Source organism: Paroedura picta, chromosome 16 (assembly GCF_049243985.1).
Source record: "Paroedura picta isolate Pp20150507F chromosome 16, Ppicta_v3.0, whole genome shotgun sequence".
NCBI lineage: Eukaryota > Metazoa > Chordata > Lepidosauria > Squamata > Gekkonidae > Paroedura > Paroedura picta.
This window is the reverse complement of record NC_135384.1, coordinates 8,314,301-8,333,514: the sequence shown is the minus strand read 5'-3', so window position 1 is coordinate 8,333,514 and position 19,214 is coordinate 8,314,301. Positions and strand designations below refer to the sequence as shown.

The 19,214-nt window shown below is 46.8% G+C and overlaps 2 protein-coding genes across 4 annotated transcripts in view; one reads left to right on the top strand and one right to left on the bottom strand.

Annotated features, from left to right (window-relative positions):
• Positions 1-970: 970 nt before the first annotated feature.
• Positions 971-19,214, bottom strand: part of LOC143826705 (L-fucose dehydrogenase-like) — a 32,721-nt gene continuing 14,477 nt past the window's right edge. The window contains exons 1-9 of one of the 3 annotated variants that reach the window (XM_077315608.1): positions 11,796-12,766; positions 10,760-10,804; positions 10,182-10,282; positions 7,479-7,545; positions 5,491-5,579; positions 5,052-5,156; positions 4,181-4,248; positions 3,276-3,372; positions 971-1,443 (exon numbers count right to left, since the gene is read on the bottom strand). In XM_077315608.1, coding sequence (XP_077171723.1) covers positions 1,246-1,443; positions 3,276-3,372; positions 4,181-4,248; positions 5,052-5,156; positions 5,491-5,579; positions 7,479-7,545; positions 10,182-10,282; positions 10,760-10,804; positions 11,796-11,940 — 915 coding nt within the window. In that variant the 5' untranslated portion in view covers positions 11,941-12,766 and the 3' untranslated portion in view covers positions 971-1,245. Of the gene's footprint in view, positions 1,444-3,003; positions 3,373-4,180; positions 4,249-5,051; positions 5,157-5,490; positions 5,580-7,478; positions 7,546-10,181; positions 10,283-10,759; positions 10,805-11,795; positions 13,006-19,214 lie in introns of those variants that run through there. The other 2 variants (XM_077315607.1, XM_077315609.1) reach the window with 2 other exon arrangements.
• Positions 14,589-19,214, top strand: part of LOC143826706 (L-fucose dehydrogenase-like) — a 9,442-nt gene continuing 4,816 nt past the window's right edge. Inside the window, exons 1-3 of the mRNA XM_077315611.1 lie at positions 14,589-14,756; positions 17,023-17,067; positions 18,423-18,523. Of these exons, the coding sequence (XP_077171726.1) occupies positions 14,669-14,756; positions 17,023-17,067; positions 18,423-18,523 (234 nt within the window). The 5' untranslated portion in view covers positions 14,589-14,668. The remainder of the gene's footprint in view (positions 14,757-17,022; positions 17,068-18,422; positions 18,524-19,214) is intronic.

Sequence of the window (19,214 nt, the reverse complement as noted above, 5' to 3'; positions counted from 1 at the left end):
TCCTTTTTGAACTAGGAGAAGAAGAATGATTTTTGTTTTTTTGTATTTTTGATATCACAATAAAATATTACAACTGCCACAAAAAAAAAATCTTCAGTCTTTGAGAAACCCCAGAAGTGACATGATTGTACAGAATAAGATTGGGAAGCAGAGCTGTGGACACGCCCACCTGGGGCCCCTCCTCTTCCCACCCTCTCCAGGCCCATCATTGGCCATTTTGGGAGGTGGGGGAGCAGGTCAACATGATCATATATGGTCATAAAGGTAAAGGTATCCCCTGTGCAAGGACTGGGTCGTTTCTGACCCTTGGGGTGACGCCCTCTAGCGTTTTCATGGCAGACTCAATACGGGGTGGTTTGCCAGTGCCTTCCCCAGTCATCTATATGGTCATAATACCAGGTAAATGTTTAACAAATTTTAAAAATATCTACAAATTAATTCACTCTGACCCATTCAGAAAACCCTTCCAGGGCTGTCAAGAAACCCCAGGGTTTCATAAAACCCAGTTTGAGAAAGCCAGATCTAAGCTACCTCCCTCCCTTCAGTCTTTCATGACGACGGAAATATTACACAATTTGTGTTTTTATGGCCTTTTCTTCCACCTTCTGGTTCAACAGAGCTATTGCATATGGAATGCAACACAATTGCCCACTCTCTGTGTGTGTTTTAAATGGGTTTCCATTTTTTACACCTAGAAAAAAACCACATAACTTGCTAAAGTTAAGTTGCATTTGTTTGAAGCAAATGAATCCAGGCTGGGGGAGCTGGGAGGTGCAGGGAAAGGAAGCTGCACGGCAGGGGAGAGGCCAATAAACCGAACTCAGCTAGGCATGGAGGGGCCTGGTGCAAACTCGATTCCATGCATGAAAGCCGAACAGCAGCCACACATCCAAGGTTCGGCTTTTCTTTGAAACATTTCTTTATTGAGTGATGGGATTTGGGGTCAGAAAAGGCACAGATGTTAGTCGAGAGGAAGCAAACAGTAAACATCAACAGGAAATAAAATCAGAGTCCAGCAGCACCTTTAAGACCAACAAAGATTTATTCAAGGCGTGAGCTTTCAAGGACAACCACTCTTCCCCGTTTGAATCAACAGGAAATGTTTAATGAAGTTCAACCCCTCTTTCCTCTTGCCATCCTGGTGACCTTTGGCTACCACGCCATCACACCACTCCTTTTGGAAGCTCTTCTTCTTAGAAAGATGAATCCAGAACGTTTGTACTCTTGGACCTTCTCCCCTCTCCTCTATTGCCTGCTGGATAAACCCTGTGAGTTCCCGCCTGCACTTGGGTCAGGCTCGGGGTCCACCTCGTTCTTCTTCCCAAAGCCAACTTCAGCTCCACCACTGAGCAAAAGGTTGAAACCAGTGCAGAATGTGGCGTCCGCAGCAAGGAACAGGGCAGCCAAAGCCACTTCCTCTGGGGTCCCAGAACGTCCCATTAGCTGTAGAATCACAGAATAGTAGAGTTGGATGGGACCTCTTGGGTCACCTAGTCCAACCCCCTGCACTAGGCAGGACACTCACAACCCTCTCGCTCATCCACTGCAACCTGCCACCCCCTTGAGCCTTCACAGAATCAGCCTCTCCGTCAGATGGCTCTCCAGCCTTTGTTTAAAAATTTCCAAAGATGGAGAACCCACCACCTCCCGAGGAAGCCTGTTCCACTGAGGAACCGCTCTGACTGTCAGGAACTTCTTCCGGCTGCAAAAGTGCAAAACAAGATAGATAAGTGTAGAATTCTATTCTCATCACATCAGAGGTCTCAGAGGCTGCATCTGACTGGGGCAGTAGGGTTCAGATCTTCTGGGTGTAGAATTCTAACTTTTGTATACGCAGCCCTTCTTACTGTGAGCATCCTAGAGGGGGTAGAAGTCAGTTTGCCAGTTCTAGACTGGGAGATTTGCCCAGGAAGGGCAAAGCTTGGAAATCAGGGGGAGCCCAGCGGAGTTACTTCTTCCAGAGGAAAAGTTGAAGTCGATGACTGCCCTTGGCAGCCATTCTCATTGGACTTCAGCACCACCAACCTTCCAGTGCTGCTGTTTTCCCCTGGGCCCTTTTGCCTGGGTAATATTTATTTATTTAAAACACTTATTAGCCACCTTTTGAGCCAGTTTGGTGTAGTGGTTAGGAGTGCGGACTTCTAATCTGGCATGCCGGGTTTGATTCTGCGCTCCCCCACATGCAGCCAGCTGGGTGACCTTGGGCTCGCCACAACACTGATAAAACTGTTCTAACCGGGCAGTGATATCAGGGCTCTCTCAGCCTCACCCACCCCACAGGGTGTCTGTTGTGGGGAGAGGAATGGGAAGGCGACTATAAGCCGCTTTGAGCCTCCTTCGGGTAGGGAAAAGCGGCATATAAGAACCAACTCTTCTTCTTCTTCTTCTTCTTCTTCTTCTTCTTCTTCTTCTTCTTCTTCTTCTTCTTCTTCTTCTTTTCATTATGGTGCTTATGATAAAGGTAAAATACAAATAAAAAAGGAGTACATAAAATCTAAAAAAAACTTACAAAAAGGACAATTGAGGACAGCAAGTAACATGATCAAAGGCAGTCTAAATAAAACCGTCTTCAATTACTTCCTACAGATCAAAAGCAAGGGGGGGCCAGGCACACCTGCCTGGGGAGGAGGCTGGTCTCTGATTATGGGGCTGATACCGGTCTTGTGTCCCCGCCAAATGAGATTCTTTGATTGATGGGACAGTAAAGAGAGCTACTCCAAGGAATCTTAATTTCTGGGCAGGAACATACAGAAGAAGCAACCCAAGCCAGGAGGGCTTTAAAGGTGAAAAACAAGACTTTGAATTGGGTTTGGGGGGAGGAGGAGGAGGTTCTTATGTGCCGCTTTTCTCTACCCGAAGGGGTCTCAAAGCGGCTTCCAATTGCCTTCCCTTTCCTCTCCCCACAACAGACACCCTGTGAGGTGGGTGAGGCTGAGAGAGCCTTGATATCACTGCTCGGTCAGAACAGCTTTATCAGTGCCCTGGCGAGCCAAAGGTCACCCAGCTGGCTGCATGTGGGGGATGAGCGGGAAATCAAACCCGGCTCACGAGATTAGAAGTCAATGCTCCTAACCACTACACCAGCAATCTAGCCACTTTGATCTGCAGTACATGAAGAACCTTGCCCAACCATGGAAGATTAGAGACTGGCCAGAAATTCTCCAGTGCAGTGAAGAAGAGTTGTCCTTCTGGGAGAACTTGAGGCCCCTCCCTGAAGATGGCAGCCTTAAGTCATCTGCAGCAGAATCATTCCTGTTTCCCCACAACCCACTTGCCTGGTAATCCTTCATTTCTTGGATCGCTGCCTTTGGATTCGGTGCCTGATCTGTAAGTTTTTTCGTCAGTGGAGTCCAGATATAACTTGGAGAGATGCTAGGATTCAAAATGTTTTGGGATTTTAAAAGGGCAGGGGAACCACGAAGCATCAAGAGATATGTCCCCTAGTAGTGAATGAGTTTTGTAGACGTGTCTTTCTGATTATCACTAGATAATGCAAGACGGGCTCTTCCGCCAGGTGTATGGTTGAGGCCGGGCTGAGGTCCCGGAGTTATCGTCAGTGGATCCGCTAGAATTAGAACAAGACCCTCCCTCCTAAGGAATGAACTCTGGGTAAGGGAGGAGAGATAGGGAATCAACTACAAAGAACAGCCATCTTTTAACGTATTGGGGACTTTGTGGGCTGGGTAGTTTTATTCTTCTTCTGTTTTATTCTATTATTGTAAACCGCTGCAAGTCTTTGAGAGATATGCTAAGGTACACTATGATATTTAAAGACCCTTCCAACGCATGGCCTTAAGAAAAACCAGTTTGTTCAACTAGTTTGGAAAATAATGGAATTAATGTCCTAAGTTTTGGATCTAGAAGATGTCATATATTATGTCTTTTTGTGTTTCTTTGCCCGTAAGTAAAAACATTGCAAAAGGGAAAGAAATATGGGGACTTTGTACCACTTATAACTTCTCCAGAAAAAGTAACCCAGCCCACCTATATAGCTATTAGACTCTTACAAGGCTAGTTCTTATTCTGTTCTCCCTCTGTTATCTCTTGTCTTTGTTTGAGCAAGACCCTTGCATATAAGACCCTAGCCTTGGGGTACGGAGGACCTGTCTTTCTTTCCTGATAGTCCCCTACAAAGGTTTCTATGCTTCGAGAGTTCTTTACGGATCATCGTCACTTTTACCTGTTGACTCGAACTCCGTACTTGCTCTCGTCTATGGCCATGGCTTTGGTCATGGCAATCACAGCGCCCTGCAAGAGAAATGCACAATGAGCAGGGTTGCCAACTGACCAGACCTTCTCTTACAGTCCAATGTGCATTAAGATGAGACATATTTTGGTCATTGACATAAATATTGCCTACAATAAACCATTATTATCCATCCATTTCTATTAAAGGATAAGCCATTTCTTCTCAGGGCCTGTTGGCCACCCTTGGTACCTTACAGTTGTCTAGTCTTGATCTTGGCATCCCTAGTGAAGACAGGACCAAGGGTGATGGGCCAGACCTTCTCACCTCTGAAGGTTGACCTCCAGCACCTGAGTTGTCACCATCCACCCAACAGATCTTTTCCCTCCGGACAAGAGAAACGGGCAGAGGGGCACATTCCTCAAGGGATCCATTTGGACCCGGATATCCTAGTTCGATCCCTTGAAACTAACCTCTATGAAGCCTCTACTGAAGGTCTTACTTGGGGTTCTCTCATAAGGGTGAAAGCTTCAGGCTGTATCTGCCTTTGAGGCTAAAGTGAGCTTTTTTCTCATTCTGATGAGAAGAAGTGATATGTAAAATCTTTAATGGCTACAAGCTGGTTTTAGAATCTGCATTTCCAATTGACAACCGATCAGAAAAAACAAAACAGCCTGACCTCCTCCTGTGGCTTTAGGAGCAACATGATTTACAAGATCCCGCCGGAGCAGTTTCTCAAAGCACAGAGAATAGAAACAGTTCCGTATCCCTGGCTGTCTCCATCCCGTCACCTGCCAGTCAAGCTGCTATTAAAGGCTCAAGACTAGAAACATTCCAAAAAAACCCAGCCTTGGGTCAGGATTACCTTGCTTGCGGAATACGACACAGCATGCTTCATCCCGATGACACCGCTAAGGCTAGCCATGTTGATGATGTTTCCTTTTGTTTCCCTTAAGTAGGGCAGCGCATACTGTAAGCAAGCAACAAATAAGGAATAGAAACAGTGAGTCTGACCTCAAAACAGAAGCTTATGAAACTGCTGGCAGAGATCCTTCCAAGCATGGCTTGCAGAAATCCTCACAACCGGAGATAGCAGAGATGAACTCCCTTTTCTGCAATGCTGGTTTTCAGCTGTGGAGCCATGATTCATTCCCATTGTTCTGATTTGGGCAGGCGAGGACTGATGGACACAGATACGGCCCGATACCTCTGAGGACCTCTGAGTTTTTGGGAAGGGACTTTCAATCCCAGAAGAAGCCAGCTGCCCTTGGAGCAGAAGCTCCTTAGATGTTAGAAATGCTCACCTTGGACGCTAAGAAACAGCTCACGGTGTTGAGCTCCATGAGGTCACGGAACTCTTGGGCCATCGTGTCATCGGTCGCTTTTATATAACCTGTTTGCGAGAGGATTCAGCGTGGCGGTGGGTTTCACAGAGGCAAAAAGAACAACCCGCAAGAGAGCCCCATCCCCTGGAACACGATGATGGGCTTCACACTTGTTTTGTTGGTGAAACTGTAATGTTTGGAGCGCGACCACAAGTCACGCGTAATCATCAGATCGTCTGGAAGTGAGAGTAGCCCTACTGGGTCCGTCCCAAGGTCCCGGAATCTCCCGGGCTGCAAAGATCTGTAGAAATGCCAGCTTTGGAAGTTGGGGTCTCAGCCATTATAGCTCACTAAGGCCCCTCTCCTCCCCAAATGCTGCTCTCCCTGGTGCCAAATCTCCAGGAATTCCCTAACCCAAAGTTGGTATTGGTAACCCTGTTAAATCTTCTTACCTCAGAGGCCCCTAGATATGGTGGTTTCCTTTCCCAATTGTAGCTAATTGGTACTGGTGGACCCATTCGCCATGATTCCTTCTAAACCTGCAATTAAGCTAGAGGCCATCCTGGGACAGCTGGGTCCATTACTTAATTACTATTTAGATGAAGAATCGCTTCCTTTAGGCAGAACTGGAGGGCCTTGGGGGAGGGAGTTTCGTAAGCTTGTTGTGTATCGAAAGAATTCATTTGGTTAGGAGAACATCCTAGGGTGACTATTAAAAAGATCAGGAGTTAGACGAGGACTGGGGGCAGCTCGTATTACTGCATATTATAAGGCAGGCTGGCTGAAATGGCAGAATGGTACAGATGTGACAAAGAAAATGAATATTTCAAAACGTTTCTTAAAGGTGGTTTAAAATGGAAAGGGCCACTTTGGTATGCTAATAGAAAATTGACTTGGGATGACGCCATTCTATATTCAATACTGGCAACTTATACCAATACTCGGTATAAGTTAAAGGGTAGTTTTAATCCTGGTTTATCACTGGGTGGAGGATATTTAATGAACAGATACAAGATCTATCTAATTTAGATCCATCTCCGAATCTGGGGAAATAATAACTTGGATACTGGAGAGGTATTAACTATAAGTCAATATATATTATCATAGGAAGAATTTGTTATAAAGATGGGGGGGATAAAGCCCCCATTATTTCATTTTCTTCCCCAAAGAAGATATTTTGTACACGTACTTTTAATGAAATATGAAGGTGTAAAACCTAAAACATGTTTTGCATTACTGTTATCAGAGGTGCGATTGCTTTGTTGAATTCTTGGCTAATTAATATGGACAGTAGTCCACTGAGATGTACTAGAAAATGGGGAAAGGATTTTATTTATTTATATTTATTATATTTGCAAATTATGACCACATGATTGCGGTTAGTTTTGGGGGAAAGCTGTTCCTAGACATTTGAACCAAAATTAATTATTCTGTTTTTTTTTTTAAGAGGTTATGTTGATGATTCACATTTGGAATTAATACTAAGTTTATTTACAACAGCAAGAACGATTATTGCCATAAACTCAGAAAAATAAGAATGACCAATGAGATTTAGCTCATTTCACTATTATCTAAATTCACATACTGTCAAAGGAGTAGTAGGTGTAACTCTGTGGGACCTAATTTGTTTACTAAATATTAGAGAATATTTCTTTTTAGAGTGCAAAAAGACATGCTCATTGACTTATTACAATTTCTTGTGACATTGCTGGAATTTGGTTGTATGCATGTGTATGATTACTGCCATAAGTGTCTGTTTGCATTAGTAATGAATAAAAACTTGCGTCAATAGGCAACGATAATTTTTTTCATTTCATCTTAAAGAGCTACCTGGATAATTATACCTCCTTGAAACTCTTATTGAAGAAGTCTGTTCCGGCTCTTGAATATACAGGAAACACCCTCACATCCTGACAGAAACATCCTGAGATCCTTCCCAAGTCCCGAAAAAATTGAATGTTGCTTACCAGTTCCAGCATTGTTCACCAGGCAGTCCAGGCATCCGTAGCGCTCTACAGTTACCAAAATCAGCCTCTGCAGGAACAAAGGCAAACAGACATCTCAGGCAGGGCATGGATAACAATGTAAATTCCAGAGCTGCAAATGCCCATTACCTACTCGGGGCTACAACTATTCCAGGAGTTGGGAGCATGTCAGGAAGCAAAGGAGACTGTGGGGAGAGAGGAGAGAAGCAACCAAAGAAGAGGGTTCCTATGTTGTTTTGGGGGAAGGCCTTATCCTACCTGGGGGGACATTTGACTGCTGAGGTTCTTTGGACCATGAGCTGCCTCCTGTTGGAATATATTAATGTCTTGGGTACCAAGGAATGGGGAAAATATCCTGCAGGGGGGAGCAAGTTCTAGCTAGAGAGAACAGTAGAAGCAAGTATCTTCTTTCTAAAGAACCTTTTTAATGTTGATCTGCAGAATGGTATTCTAAGGCTTTCCTTCCCTTAGCAAGGCAGCTAGCTTTATAGCTTCTGTTTACGATCCACTTTGTTAGTTCCACAAATACATCTCTTTTCTTTTTTTCTTTTTTTTACTCTTAATCAGTTTAGTGTCCTGACTTCTGCATGGACACTCTGCTATAACACCTCCAGCCTGATTGAGCTAAAGAAGAAGCACCACTCTTTACCCAGTTTTAACCTACCTTGATGTCTGACTCCTTGCGGACATCACAGACCTGGAAGTAAGCATCCAGGGGGCACCAAGAAGCCTGCAGCTCCCTCTGAATCGCTTACCCCCAGCTGGGTGACCTTGGGCTTGCCATGGCTCTGATAAAACTGTTCTGACCGGGCAGTGATATCAGCGCTCTCTCAGCCTCACCCACCCCACAGGGCATCTGTTGTGGGGAGAGGAAATAGAAGGCGACTGTAAGCCGCTTTGAGCCTCCTTCGGGTAGGGAAAAACGGCATATAAGAACCAACTCTTCTTCTTCTTCTTCTTCTTCTTCTTCTTCTTCTTTTTCTCTTCTTCTTCTTCTTCTTTTTCTCTTCTTCTTCTTCTTTTTCTCTTCTTCTTCTTCTTCTTCTTCTTCTTTTTCTCTTCTTCTTCTTTTTCTCTTCTTCTTCTTCTTCTTCTTCTTCAGTAATCTCAGGGCTCTCTCAGCCTCACCCACCCCACAGGGCGTCTGTTGTGGGGAGAGGAAAGGGAAGGGGATTGTAAGCCGCTTTGAGCCTCCTTCGGGTAGGGAAAAGCAGCATATAAGAACCAACTCTTCTTCTTCTTCTTCTTCTTCTTCTTCTTCTTCTTCTTCTTCTTCTTCTTCTAAAATAATCTGTCAGCTTCCAATTAACTAGCAACCATCGCTACACTCCCAAACATCAGACTCCACCGTTTAAGGATTCCTCCCTAAATTACAAACTTTAGAAGTGCTTACTGCGAGAGACACAGAGCCTCAGGGAAACAGGCCTCAAGAGCGTCATCTGTGTATGCTGGGTTATTAAGCAATTATAATTTATTTCGTTGTTTTGTAAACAGCCTCCTGCAAAGCTATCATTCCTCCCAGCTTTTATTACACAAGTACATTCTGGCTTTTGAATAAACAAGGTTGATTCACGCCCAGACGCAGGCATCCCAGGCGTTCCTCTCGGACCCCCGAAATCTGAAATACGCTCACCGATTCCAGCATTGTTCACCAGACAGTCCAGGCATCCGTAACACTCTAGCGTGAACTGAATCAACCTCTGTGGGAACAGGGATGGAGATCTAGGGCAACAACAGACTCGAGAATCCTGCAGTTCCAGCGCTGCAAGCATGCCCCAGGAACACACCCCTGGATGAAGTGATGTCTGAACTGAACTGGAATACTAGGAATCAGTTTTCCAGCTGTCCATTCATCTTTTTGTGGTAAAAGATTACCACCAGCTGGCCAGAAATAGAATCTGTTTTTGGCTTAGAAATACTGCAAAAAAATACCAGTGTCTTTTCTTGGCGTTTGGTTTGGTGAATGGAATGCCAATGTCTGCTTCAGACCAACTTGGCTAATCCCCTGAATCTATTCTTTGTTGATTATGATTGTTTGCTTTGCTTTATGATTGTTATTGAAAATAATGCTGTTGTATAAAGGAAGGGCCCTGATCCGGAGAACCCAGCCAGCCTGAGCTGATCAAAGCACAGGGCCAACAAACAGGGCCAATACAGAGGTAGGAGAAGTGTTGGTTCAAATATGCTGCTTTTTTCTCTACCCGAAGGAGTCTCAAAGCGGCTTACATTCTCCTTCCCTTTCCTCTCCCCACAACAGACACCCTGTGAGGCGGGTGAGGCTGAGAGAGCCCTGATAATACTGCTTGGTCCGAAGAGCTTTCTCAGTGCTGTGGCGAGCCCAAGGTCACCCAGCTGGCTGCACGTCGGGGAGTGGGGAATCAATCCCGGCTCGCCAGATTAAAAGTCCACCCTCCTAACCGCTACACCAAGCTGGCTCTTGAAGAGGTAGGCCATGGCAAACCACCTCTTAGTCCCTTGCTTTCAAACCCCTTTGAGATTACCACAAATCAACCATGGCTTGCTGGGAATGATAAAAGAGGAAAGGTGTTGAACCATTATCCACCCTGGATAATGGATCCAACCATTATCCACCTTTCGTCCAGAGACAAAGGAACATTTTGTGGAGATGCTGAAGAAGAACCCCAGTGAAGCACTACCTTCCCCTTCCCCCCAGTTTTTGCTTACCTTAATGTCTGACTCCCTGCGAACATCACAGACTTGGTAGCAAGCGTCCCCAGGACACCCCGAAGCCTGCAGCTCCCTCTGGATCGTTTGTCCCTTTTCCGCTGCAAGGGGGTAGAAGAGGAGAGCGGTCAGCCAAAGAAACCTTCTAGACCAACCTGTTTGGGGCAGCCATAGCCTGATTTCTCCACCGTCTTCCTTTCCAACTGTGCCCAAATTCTAAGAGCACACACCAGCGTGTGGACTAAATGCACTGGACATTGCTGTCCTTCTCCGTTGGTGGTCTTCTCCGTGGGGAGAACGGCAGGCTAAAGAGCCTGCAGATTAAATAAGAATTTGATGACAGGCAAGTAGACAGATCCCGTGCAGTGGCTGTTGATCCTGTTTCCCATCATCTTCTTTCTCTGGGGGTGTTTGCCAACACTCTCCTCAAAGCATAACTTCAGCTTCTTACCTGTGTTCTCCCTCTGGAAGGACTGGAGCAGAAGATGGGGAATGCCACTTTGACCAGTCTTCTAATTTTTATTAACGGCCAAGGGGACCCTGTCATGGTCAGGCAAGGAGGACTGCTATAGACTCACCTCCACATGCTCTCGAACAGAAGACCACGTTAGCTCCTTGGCGAACTGGAAGGCAAGGAGAGAAACAAAGGCGAGATGGACCTATCAGGGCTTATTGACTGGTTGAAAAGGCTCCCTTCCTGCCCTTTCCTCCATTTTTGGTCAGACTAAAATGCCTCTGAGTGTGTAAAGGACACATTTCCCTCCCTGCTAATTTCCCCCAGATTAGAGCTGTAAGGAGCAGGGATACCAACCTCCAGGGGGCACCAGGAGTTACAGACTACAGAGATCGGCTCCCCTGGAGAACGTGGCTGCTTTGGAGGGTGCAAAAGCAATAAATAGAGAGGGGTGGGACCCAGTGAAGGATCAGATACAAAACAAGAACTGAGGCACTGGGATACCAAGGTGGCAAATAAAATATCCAAAACAGACTTCTATGGAGATCTTGTTATAGCGGGCTTGCACTCTGTTTGAGAGATATATTTACAAAAGTGAAGTTGGTCTGAAAACAATAAAATTCATGTCCCTTGACAAAGCTAGTGGGCGAAACACGTTGGGACTGTTTTGAATATAAAAGAATATAAAACCGCCCAGAGCTGCAAAGAAATGGGCGGTATAGAAATCGAAAGAAAGAAAGAAAGAAAGAAAGAAAGAAAGAAAGAAAGAAAGAAAGAAAGAAAGAAAGAAAGAAAGAAAGAAAGAAAGAAAGAAAGAAAGAAAGAAAGAAAGAAAGAAAGAAAGAAAGAACAGAAGACTGAAGACTCCACAGATGTCTATTTTGGATATTTTATTGGCCACCTTGGTATCCCAGTGCCTCAATACTTGTTTTAGGCACTATGGTCTTGTAGCCCACTGAGGTCTCCCCAAGATCCATCCCCAAATCTCTTGGGAGTTTCCCAACCTGGAGGTTGCCGCCCCCCCTCCCAATTAGTGGTCATCGGGAACCTGGCAAACCTAACAGGGAACAGAACTTTCAAAGTCTTCCTGCAAGGTTCAACCCCAGCCCCTGTTGGCATAAACTGCCCACTCCTCCATACCCGCTTCTCTCCCTTCTTACCAAATTCTCTCACAGTGGCCAGACCGATGCCTGAGGTGCCCCCGGTCACGATCACCACTTTGCCCGGGTAACGCAGTAAAGCTGCCATGATAGCTGTAGGCCTTTGTTTCTCCGAATGAGTAAAATCTTTGTAGAGGTTGGGCATATAAACTGCGACAGAACTGCTGAATTTGGAAATATGAACGGCTGGGTTGAGCAAGACAACCACTGGGAGGAGGAGGAGGAGGAGGTACGGAGCTAGTTTGCTGACTGTCACCTTGGCAGGTTATGGAGCACGAGGGCTGGTCATGGTTGGACTGGGAGAAGAAGACTACGACTGGGGAGGCTTTCTAGAAGCTTCAGTGTTCTGGAAGCACGGGGCCTGTCGCATGTGCTGCACATGTTAAAATATATCTTCTCCATAACTAACGTTGATTATTTGCATGTCTTTGGGGGTATCTCATTTGAGTAGCCTTTGACAATCTTTTGACCGGGGAGGAGCCCCTGAAATATTTTTTCAGGCTTTGAGGAACCCAGGAAGTGATGTCATCTGTCCTCGCCTCCCTGCCGTGCCCCCGGAAGTGACATCACCACTGATGCTAATAGGCAGGCTCAAGGAGGACTGAGGGGGAAGAGACAGGAGAGGGTTAAAGCCGGGAGTAGGTGTACAGGCTCCGCCCCCTTCCAGGAGGAGAAACCACGAGTCGGGAGGAGGAGCAACAGAAGCAGCAAGTCCCCTAGCTTAAGTCAGGATGGGAAAGACCACGGACCCCCCTCCAGAGTTCTCCTAGACCCCTGGTTGGGAATCCCTGCATTTATAACATGCTTGTACTCAACAGCCTCAAAGATCTCAAACACAGGCACTCACTCCCCTGTGTACTTCTTATCGCATCGTAACAGTGCTGCCAATAAAAAGGCCTTCTGGTTATATGTGACCTGCTTCTTCGTTCTCTACAGCAAGAGCTTCAAAAGAAGGGCTTTATTAAGCAACCTGAGTTGACAGGCAGGTTTGTGGTCTCGGGGGAGGTGGCTCTGAAGACGCTCCGCTTTGTTAGGCTGTAAGGTTTTCTTGCCCGGAATGCGTCTTCAGTTGTTTTCTCGTTCCAAAATTAATATTGGTGCAATTTAGAGAATGTGACTAGAAGAGCAATACTCCTTTGTGAACACAAAAGGTCACCTTCAGCTCCCCACCCCCCGAAAAGACAGGATTAAAAAAAACCATCCCTCTAAGATATGCAGAATCTTTAAAGAAGACTCACCTGTTTTATTCTGCAGGTAGAGTTGCGACTTTTCAGACGGGTCTCTAGCTATCAGTTGGCTCCTTGTCTAATAGCAGGAGGAGGGGGGTATGAGTCACATCCATGCCATGAACAGCTTCAGTTGTGCATTTCCACACATGAAGCCTCTATCAAAGGGACAGGACATGCTCCCCAGGTCTGTTGGTTACCTTGCTTCCCAAATTTCCAGTCTTGCAATGTCTGAGGGGCACGTAGAACTTCAGCAGATCTACCTGTCCCGGTCTCTGCATCTCCATGGTGAGCAACTGTGACACCGAAGGGACAGAAGCTTTGGCAGAATGAAAAATGCTTGCCCCACCCTGGATTCGGCTCACCTGGGCCAGGTGATGATAGCATAAGCAGGAGCGAAGCCCTGGATTTTCCCTTCTCTAATTAGTTTATCATGTGCATAACAAGATCACGAAATTGCTGACATTCATAAAACATTTCATGTTGATGTTTTCTGTTTAATTTTTGATTAATTCCTCTTGACTCACACCATTGCCTGTTCTTATCCCAAGTCCCATCATTCAATAAGGAGGCATTTCCACGAAAAGCAGGGCCGCTAATGTGTTGTTGACATTTGGTTTTAATATGTGAAAATGAGTTTTCAGCAGGGCTCATGTTACAGGAAGAATGGACCAGAACCCACCCACCCCCAGAAACTCCCAATTTATATCTACAAGCCAGCAGTGGATCTTCCTGCCATTGGACGCTCTTGGTCAGTTTCAGTTTAAATTGACTGGATTTGGCAGGTGGGATCTAGCCGGGTATTGGTCAATTTCATTGCAAGCTAGGATCCTGCCTTGGACCTCAAGAGGTCTCTACAGAGACAAAACAACCAATGTTTTCAAATGCTGGAAGACAGCAGTCATGTCCTTGTCTCCAAGCTGAACATGCCCAAATCCGAGTGGTCTGAAGTTGCACCACAAAACGTTGAGTCCAACAGCACCTTTAAGATTGGACTCAACATGTCGTGACTCTCAAGGCTTTCCTCCGAGGACTTGGTCTCCAGCCTCCGGATCCTCCTCGTGGCTCTCCTTTGCGTCCTCTCCGTTTTGTCCGCGCCCTTTTGGAAATGAGCCCTCCAGAACTGCAAAGTGGGGTTGCTTCACGGTGAAGGGAAAGCGCTTTTGCACATTAAATCTATGCGCTCACAAGGGTTGCAAAACACGACTTCCTCATTGCAACCCAACTCCGACAAACATCGGAAGTGAAAGTTTGGGGGAAAGAACAAACTCGGAGGGCAGAGTTTCTCTCCAGTCCTTAGATCTAGTTAACTCTTGACTCTCCCAAGTCCAGAGGCACCGTTAAGGCCCACCCAGTTTGCTCCGAGGAATGAGCTTTCCTGTGCATGCACCCTTCCCCAGAGCAGCAAGCCATCCAGCAGCTAGTAAAGACTTTGCCCAGATGCCAGCTCCCGGCAAGATTTCCGAGAGGGGAAAAAAAGTCTGAGCGTCCCAAAGCAGAAGTTTGACCACAGCCCCGGGCCAACTCCAGGACTACATCTCCCAGCATGCTGCGGGGTGGGGGCAAACCACGTGACGCGGGAGGGGGTCCCCGGGCTTCCCTGCCAGCGATCAGCTGTGCGTCGGTCCCCGAGGGCGAGCGGTGGAGATGGCAGCCGGGCTCCGCTACCCGGGCAAGGTGGTGGTCGTGACGGGGGGCACCAGCGGCATCGGCCTGGCCGTCGTGCGAGAATTTGGTGAGGGGAGGGGAGGAACTGGGGAGGATTGCCGCGGAGAGAGTTCACGCCTTGCCCGGGGAGCCCCTTTGCCTTGGCCCGCTGGCTCCTTTGTGGTCAGCTGGGAGAAACTGGGAGAAACTGGACAGGGCAGCTGGTTCCTGGCCGCTTAAGGTGGTCTTAACCCTCCTGATCAGAGGGAAAGGTGCACTAGGACAGGCAGGAGCACCGTCAAGATCAGCCCAGGTTTATTCGAGGTAGAAGTTTCCACCTGGAATCCAACTTGGTGGTTTTATTTTATTTATTTATAATTTGATTTGATTTCTAGACCGCCGCTCCCAGCGAACTGGCTCGCGGCGGTTTGCAACATATATAAAAACACAATTGCATAAAATCCTATAACAATAACATCCCCCAAACTCGGTTGGTCTTCCAGGCACCTCTGGACTCAGACTGTGTTCTGCTGCTTCAGACGAACACAGCGACCTGCCCGAGACTCATCAGAGGCATTATTCCAAATTCCTGCCTGTTCTAGTGCTTCAGGGCCCCTCTGGATTTGAGGGGAAGGACCTTCTGGCTACTGCCCTGCCGGCCAGCGGTCCAAGGGTCACCAGGCAGTCGTGCTCCCTTTCCTCTCAGGGAGGGCCCTGGGGTTGCCACTTGCCAATTCAGGGTTGGGAAATAATCTGGAGATTTTGGGGGGTGGAGGTGGGAGTGGGCAGGATTTGGGGCAGGGAGGGACCTTGGTGGAAAGTAATGCTTGGGAGACCACCTTCCAAAGCAGGCCTTCTCTCTGGGAATGGAGCTCAGGTTCCTTGTGGTTCCACCATTCCATAATGTTGCTGTTATTATGTTATTGTCGTTGTTATTCATCTTGTTGTTCGAGAAATGGTGTTACCTGTATTGTTTTTCTTGTTCCATGTAAACCGCCCTGAGCCTTCGGGGAGGGAGGTATACGAATGAATGATTGATTGATTAATTGATTCCAGGGGATTCCCAGGACCCTCCTGGAGACTCACCAAACCAAGAAGCGGCTGTGTATATAGCCAAATTGTTCCTTTATTTTTACATCATAGCTAGAACGAGGTCCGGACTTACAGGTGTTTTCAGCCCCTTTCCTCAGTCGCTGCCCCCTTTTCAATAAATCTCCTACAATCCTCTGTGTTTTGTTTTCTTATATGAGCCTTACAGTGCTTTTAATATCAACCAGACCGCAGGTTCTGCTGTACAGTGAAAGCACTTCCTTTTGCAAAGTCAGCATCTTACCGAGATCCTCCAAACTGGACTTTAACTTTGCAAACAGAGCTGGCTGATACATTCTCCAGGCTTCCAGAAACCCCACAAGGGGTGTGATTGTGCAGAATAAGGTTGGGAAGCAGAGCTGTGCGCATGCCCACCCAGCACCTATCCCCTTCCCCTCCACCACTGCGGGAGGGGGTTGACATGACCATGTGGTCATATCACCTGATGGATGTTTAACAAATTTAAATGGATTCCCTCCCACCCAGTCAGGAAACCATTCCAGCGCCATCAAGAAATGGCAGGGTTTCACAAAGCCCTGATTAAGAAAGCCTGCTTTAAATATTAAGATGAAGAGTTGGTTCTTATATGTTGTTTTTCTCTACCCGAAGGAGTCTCAAAGTGGCTTATGGTTGCCTTCCCTTTCCTCTCCCCACAACAGACCCCCCCTGTGAGGTGGGTGAGGCTGAGAGAGCCCTGATATCACTGCTCAGTCAGAACAGTTTTATCAGTGCCGTGGCGAGCCCAAGGTCACTCAGCTGGCTGCATGTGCAGAATCGAACCCAGCTTGCCAGATTAGAAGTCTGCACTCCTAACCACTACACCAAGCTGGATGCAGTTCTTCCTAAAGTATCTCCCTGGTGCCCACCCTCCCACTCCCATCACCCACTACTCAATAGCACTGGGGCAGTATCCAGTGACATAATGCAAAACTTTGGCCATCTGGCAATAAAAGCAATGACCAGATTCCAGCCCATGGGCCGTATGTGTGACACGCCTGGCTCAATGTGTTATACGTATACTTGTGCTGTGCTCAGGTTCTTTGTGCTGGGTTCAGATTTCTAAAATCCCATTGTACTGGTTCACTGTATGTCATGTGCCTTGAGAAAAATGAGCTACAACGAATGTAAATAGAATGAAATAAGTTTGTTCGAAAGGGGAGGGGGGGCGTGTTTTGAAAGATATAACAAATTGTCCGGCCTTTCAGATGTGTGAGCCAGATTTTTAAGTTCTCTTTTGCGTTTGTTTCCTCTTTCCCTCCCTGCAGTTCGCCAAGGAGCCAAAGTGGTCTTTTGTGCCCCGGGATCTGAAGGTAAGCCTAGAGAACTTCTCTCCCACCTGTTCGCCGACTATCCGAATTGTCTAATAAGGTTTGAGCCCAGTGGCACCTTTAAGTCCAACAAAATCTGTATTCACCTCTTCAGGCCCAGTGAATTGGGAATGACAAGCCTACCCTTAGAGCCAGAGGGTGGGCCATGAATCACTACACAGCATAACCAAGATGTTTACTAGATACAAGGGCCTTACAGGAATAACAAGTTAAGTCATCTTCTGTTTGGGTTCAGCTCTGGGGAGGGCCTCCAGGCTTGGGTGATGACAGATGGAACGTAGTGGCTCTCCCCGTTCCAAAATTGGGAATGTATCGAGCCATTCGTCTCTTCATCTTGACATTTTTATTTCCTTTACTGTGTTTTCCCCCCAGACTTGAACCCAATCAAAAGATAAGCTTATCAACTTAGCTTGTTATTCCTGTTAGGAATCTGGTAAACTTCTTCATTATGTAGGGTTGCCAGCTCTGGGCCGGGGGAAACCTGGAGCCTTTGGGGTGGAGCCTGCAGAGGTAAGGATTTGGGGAGGGGTGGGTCTTCAGTAGGGCATAATGTAATACCGTTCCCCTTCTAACTGTCCATTTTCTGCAGGGGATTTGACCTCTGTTGTCTGGAAATGAGCTGTAACTCAGGGGACCCTTAATTCATAGCCTTTTTCATTGTGTCTGGGAACATGTGCACACTTACACCATGGATAAAAATGTGCATGATCTTAAAAGTGATCTTGAATTCAAGCTTTGTTTGACTGCTTTGGCCCAACCCGGCTACCCGCCCAAATCAATCAAATTGTTTAATGTAAAGGAAATATGAGGTTTGGACAGTAGGGGGCAGCACACGCACACCTGGAAAAAGAACGGTAGGGCTGAGACAGGTGACCAGCCAAAAACCTGAAAAGGGTTGAAGGTAGCCAGGAGATGCTGGAGGGGGAAACTGCAGCTGATTAATTGCTAGGCCTACTAGAAAAAGGAGCAAGTCCCTGGATTCGTCTGCCCGCTTCTCTCTTGGTTTCTGTTTCGTTTTCTCTCATTGATTCCCCCCCCCCCCCCGTCTGTGTGTTTATTTGTTCTGTGGAGTTCAGCGTGGCTTGGTGCAGTTCGTGGAAGCAAGCAGGTCCCTGCCCCCACAGAGCTTACAGTCTAACCCCTACCATAAGGGAAACAACCAAGGATGGCATAGAAATCTAAATAAACAAAATAAATAAAATAAAATAAATGCAGGCAAAGGCTGCTGTGAACGCTTAGGGCCTGGGTAAAGTCGGAAAGCAAGGTTCAGGGATAAGCCAAAGGTGAGCGCGGAGGTTTTGTTCCACTTGCAACCTCCTCCGTTCTGTCCCTTGCAGAAGAAAAGGGAAGAGCGATTCAGAAGGAGCTGCAAGATTCGGGAAGCCCCGGGGAAGGTTACTTCCAGGTCTGTGATGTCCGCAGTGAGACGGACATTAAGGTAGGCTGGACCTAGAGGCACAGCTCTGCTACTCTGGGGGTGCTTCGTCAGCCTCTCTGATGTACATTGTTCCCTTTCAGTCTTCATTTTCTGTATTTGGATTCTTTCTTCTCTAGACTGTTTCTACCAGCAGCTGCTGAGTAGATTGACCATCTGTCTTAGCCTTGTTTTTGGTCACTCCTGCGCTTTGGTTTCTGCGTCTGCTTCAAAATTCTAGTCCTCATTGTCAAAATGGCCGGAGTTGTGAAATTGTTGCCAGTTTAACGCTGGACTTAACCAGATTGGAGATAGCCTCCCAGCCAGTTAAGGGGTCTCCTAAAGAAGGTGGCCAAGCCCCATCCACCCATACGCTAAATTTCTTCTGGCCAGGAATTCTAGTTTGGGGGAGGGGCCTCATCTGGGCACAGAATTGGGGTCACTGTAGGTGGGCAGGTAGTTGTGAATTTCCTGCATTCTGCAGGGGGTTGGACTAGGTGACCCTGGAGGTCCCTTCTGACTCTATGATTCCAGAAAAAAACATTCCTTGTTCCACACCAACTATCTCTTTCTGTAGAACTAAGTTTTGAGTCCAGTGGCACTTTTTAAGACCAGCAAAGTTTTATTTTACTTGTTGGTCTTAACAATGCCACTGGACTCAAACTGTTCTGCTGCTTCAGACCACCACAGAGGCCCACTTTAACTTATTTCTTTC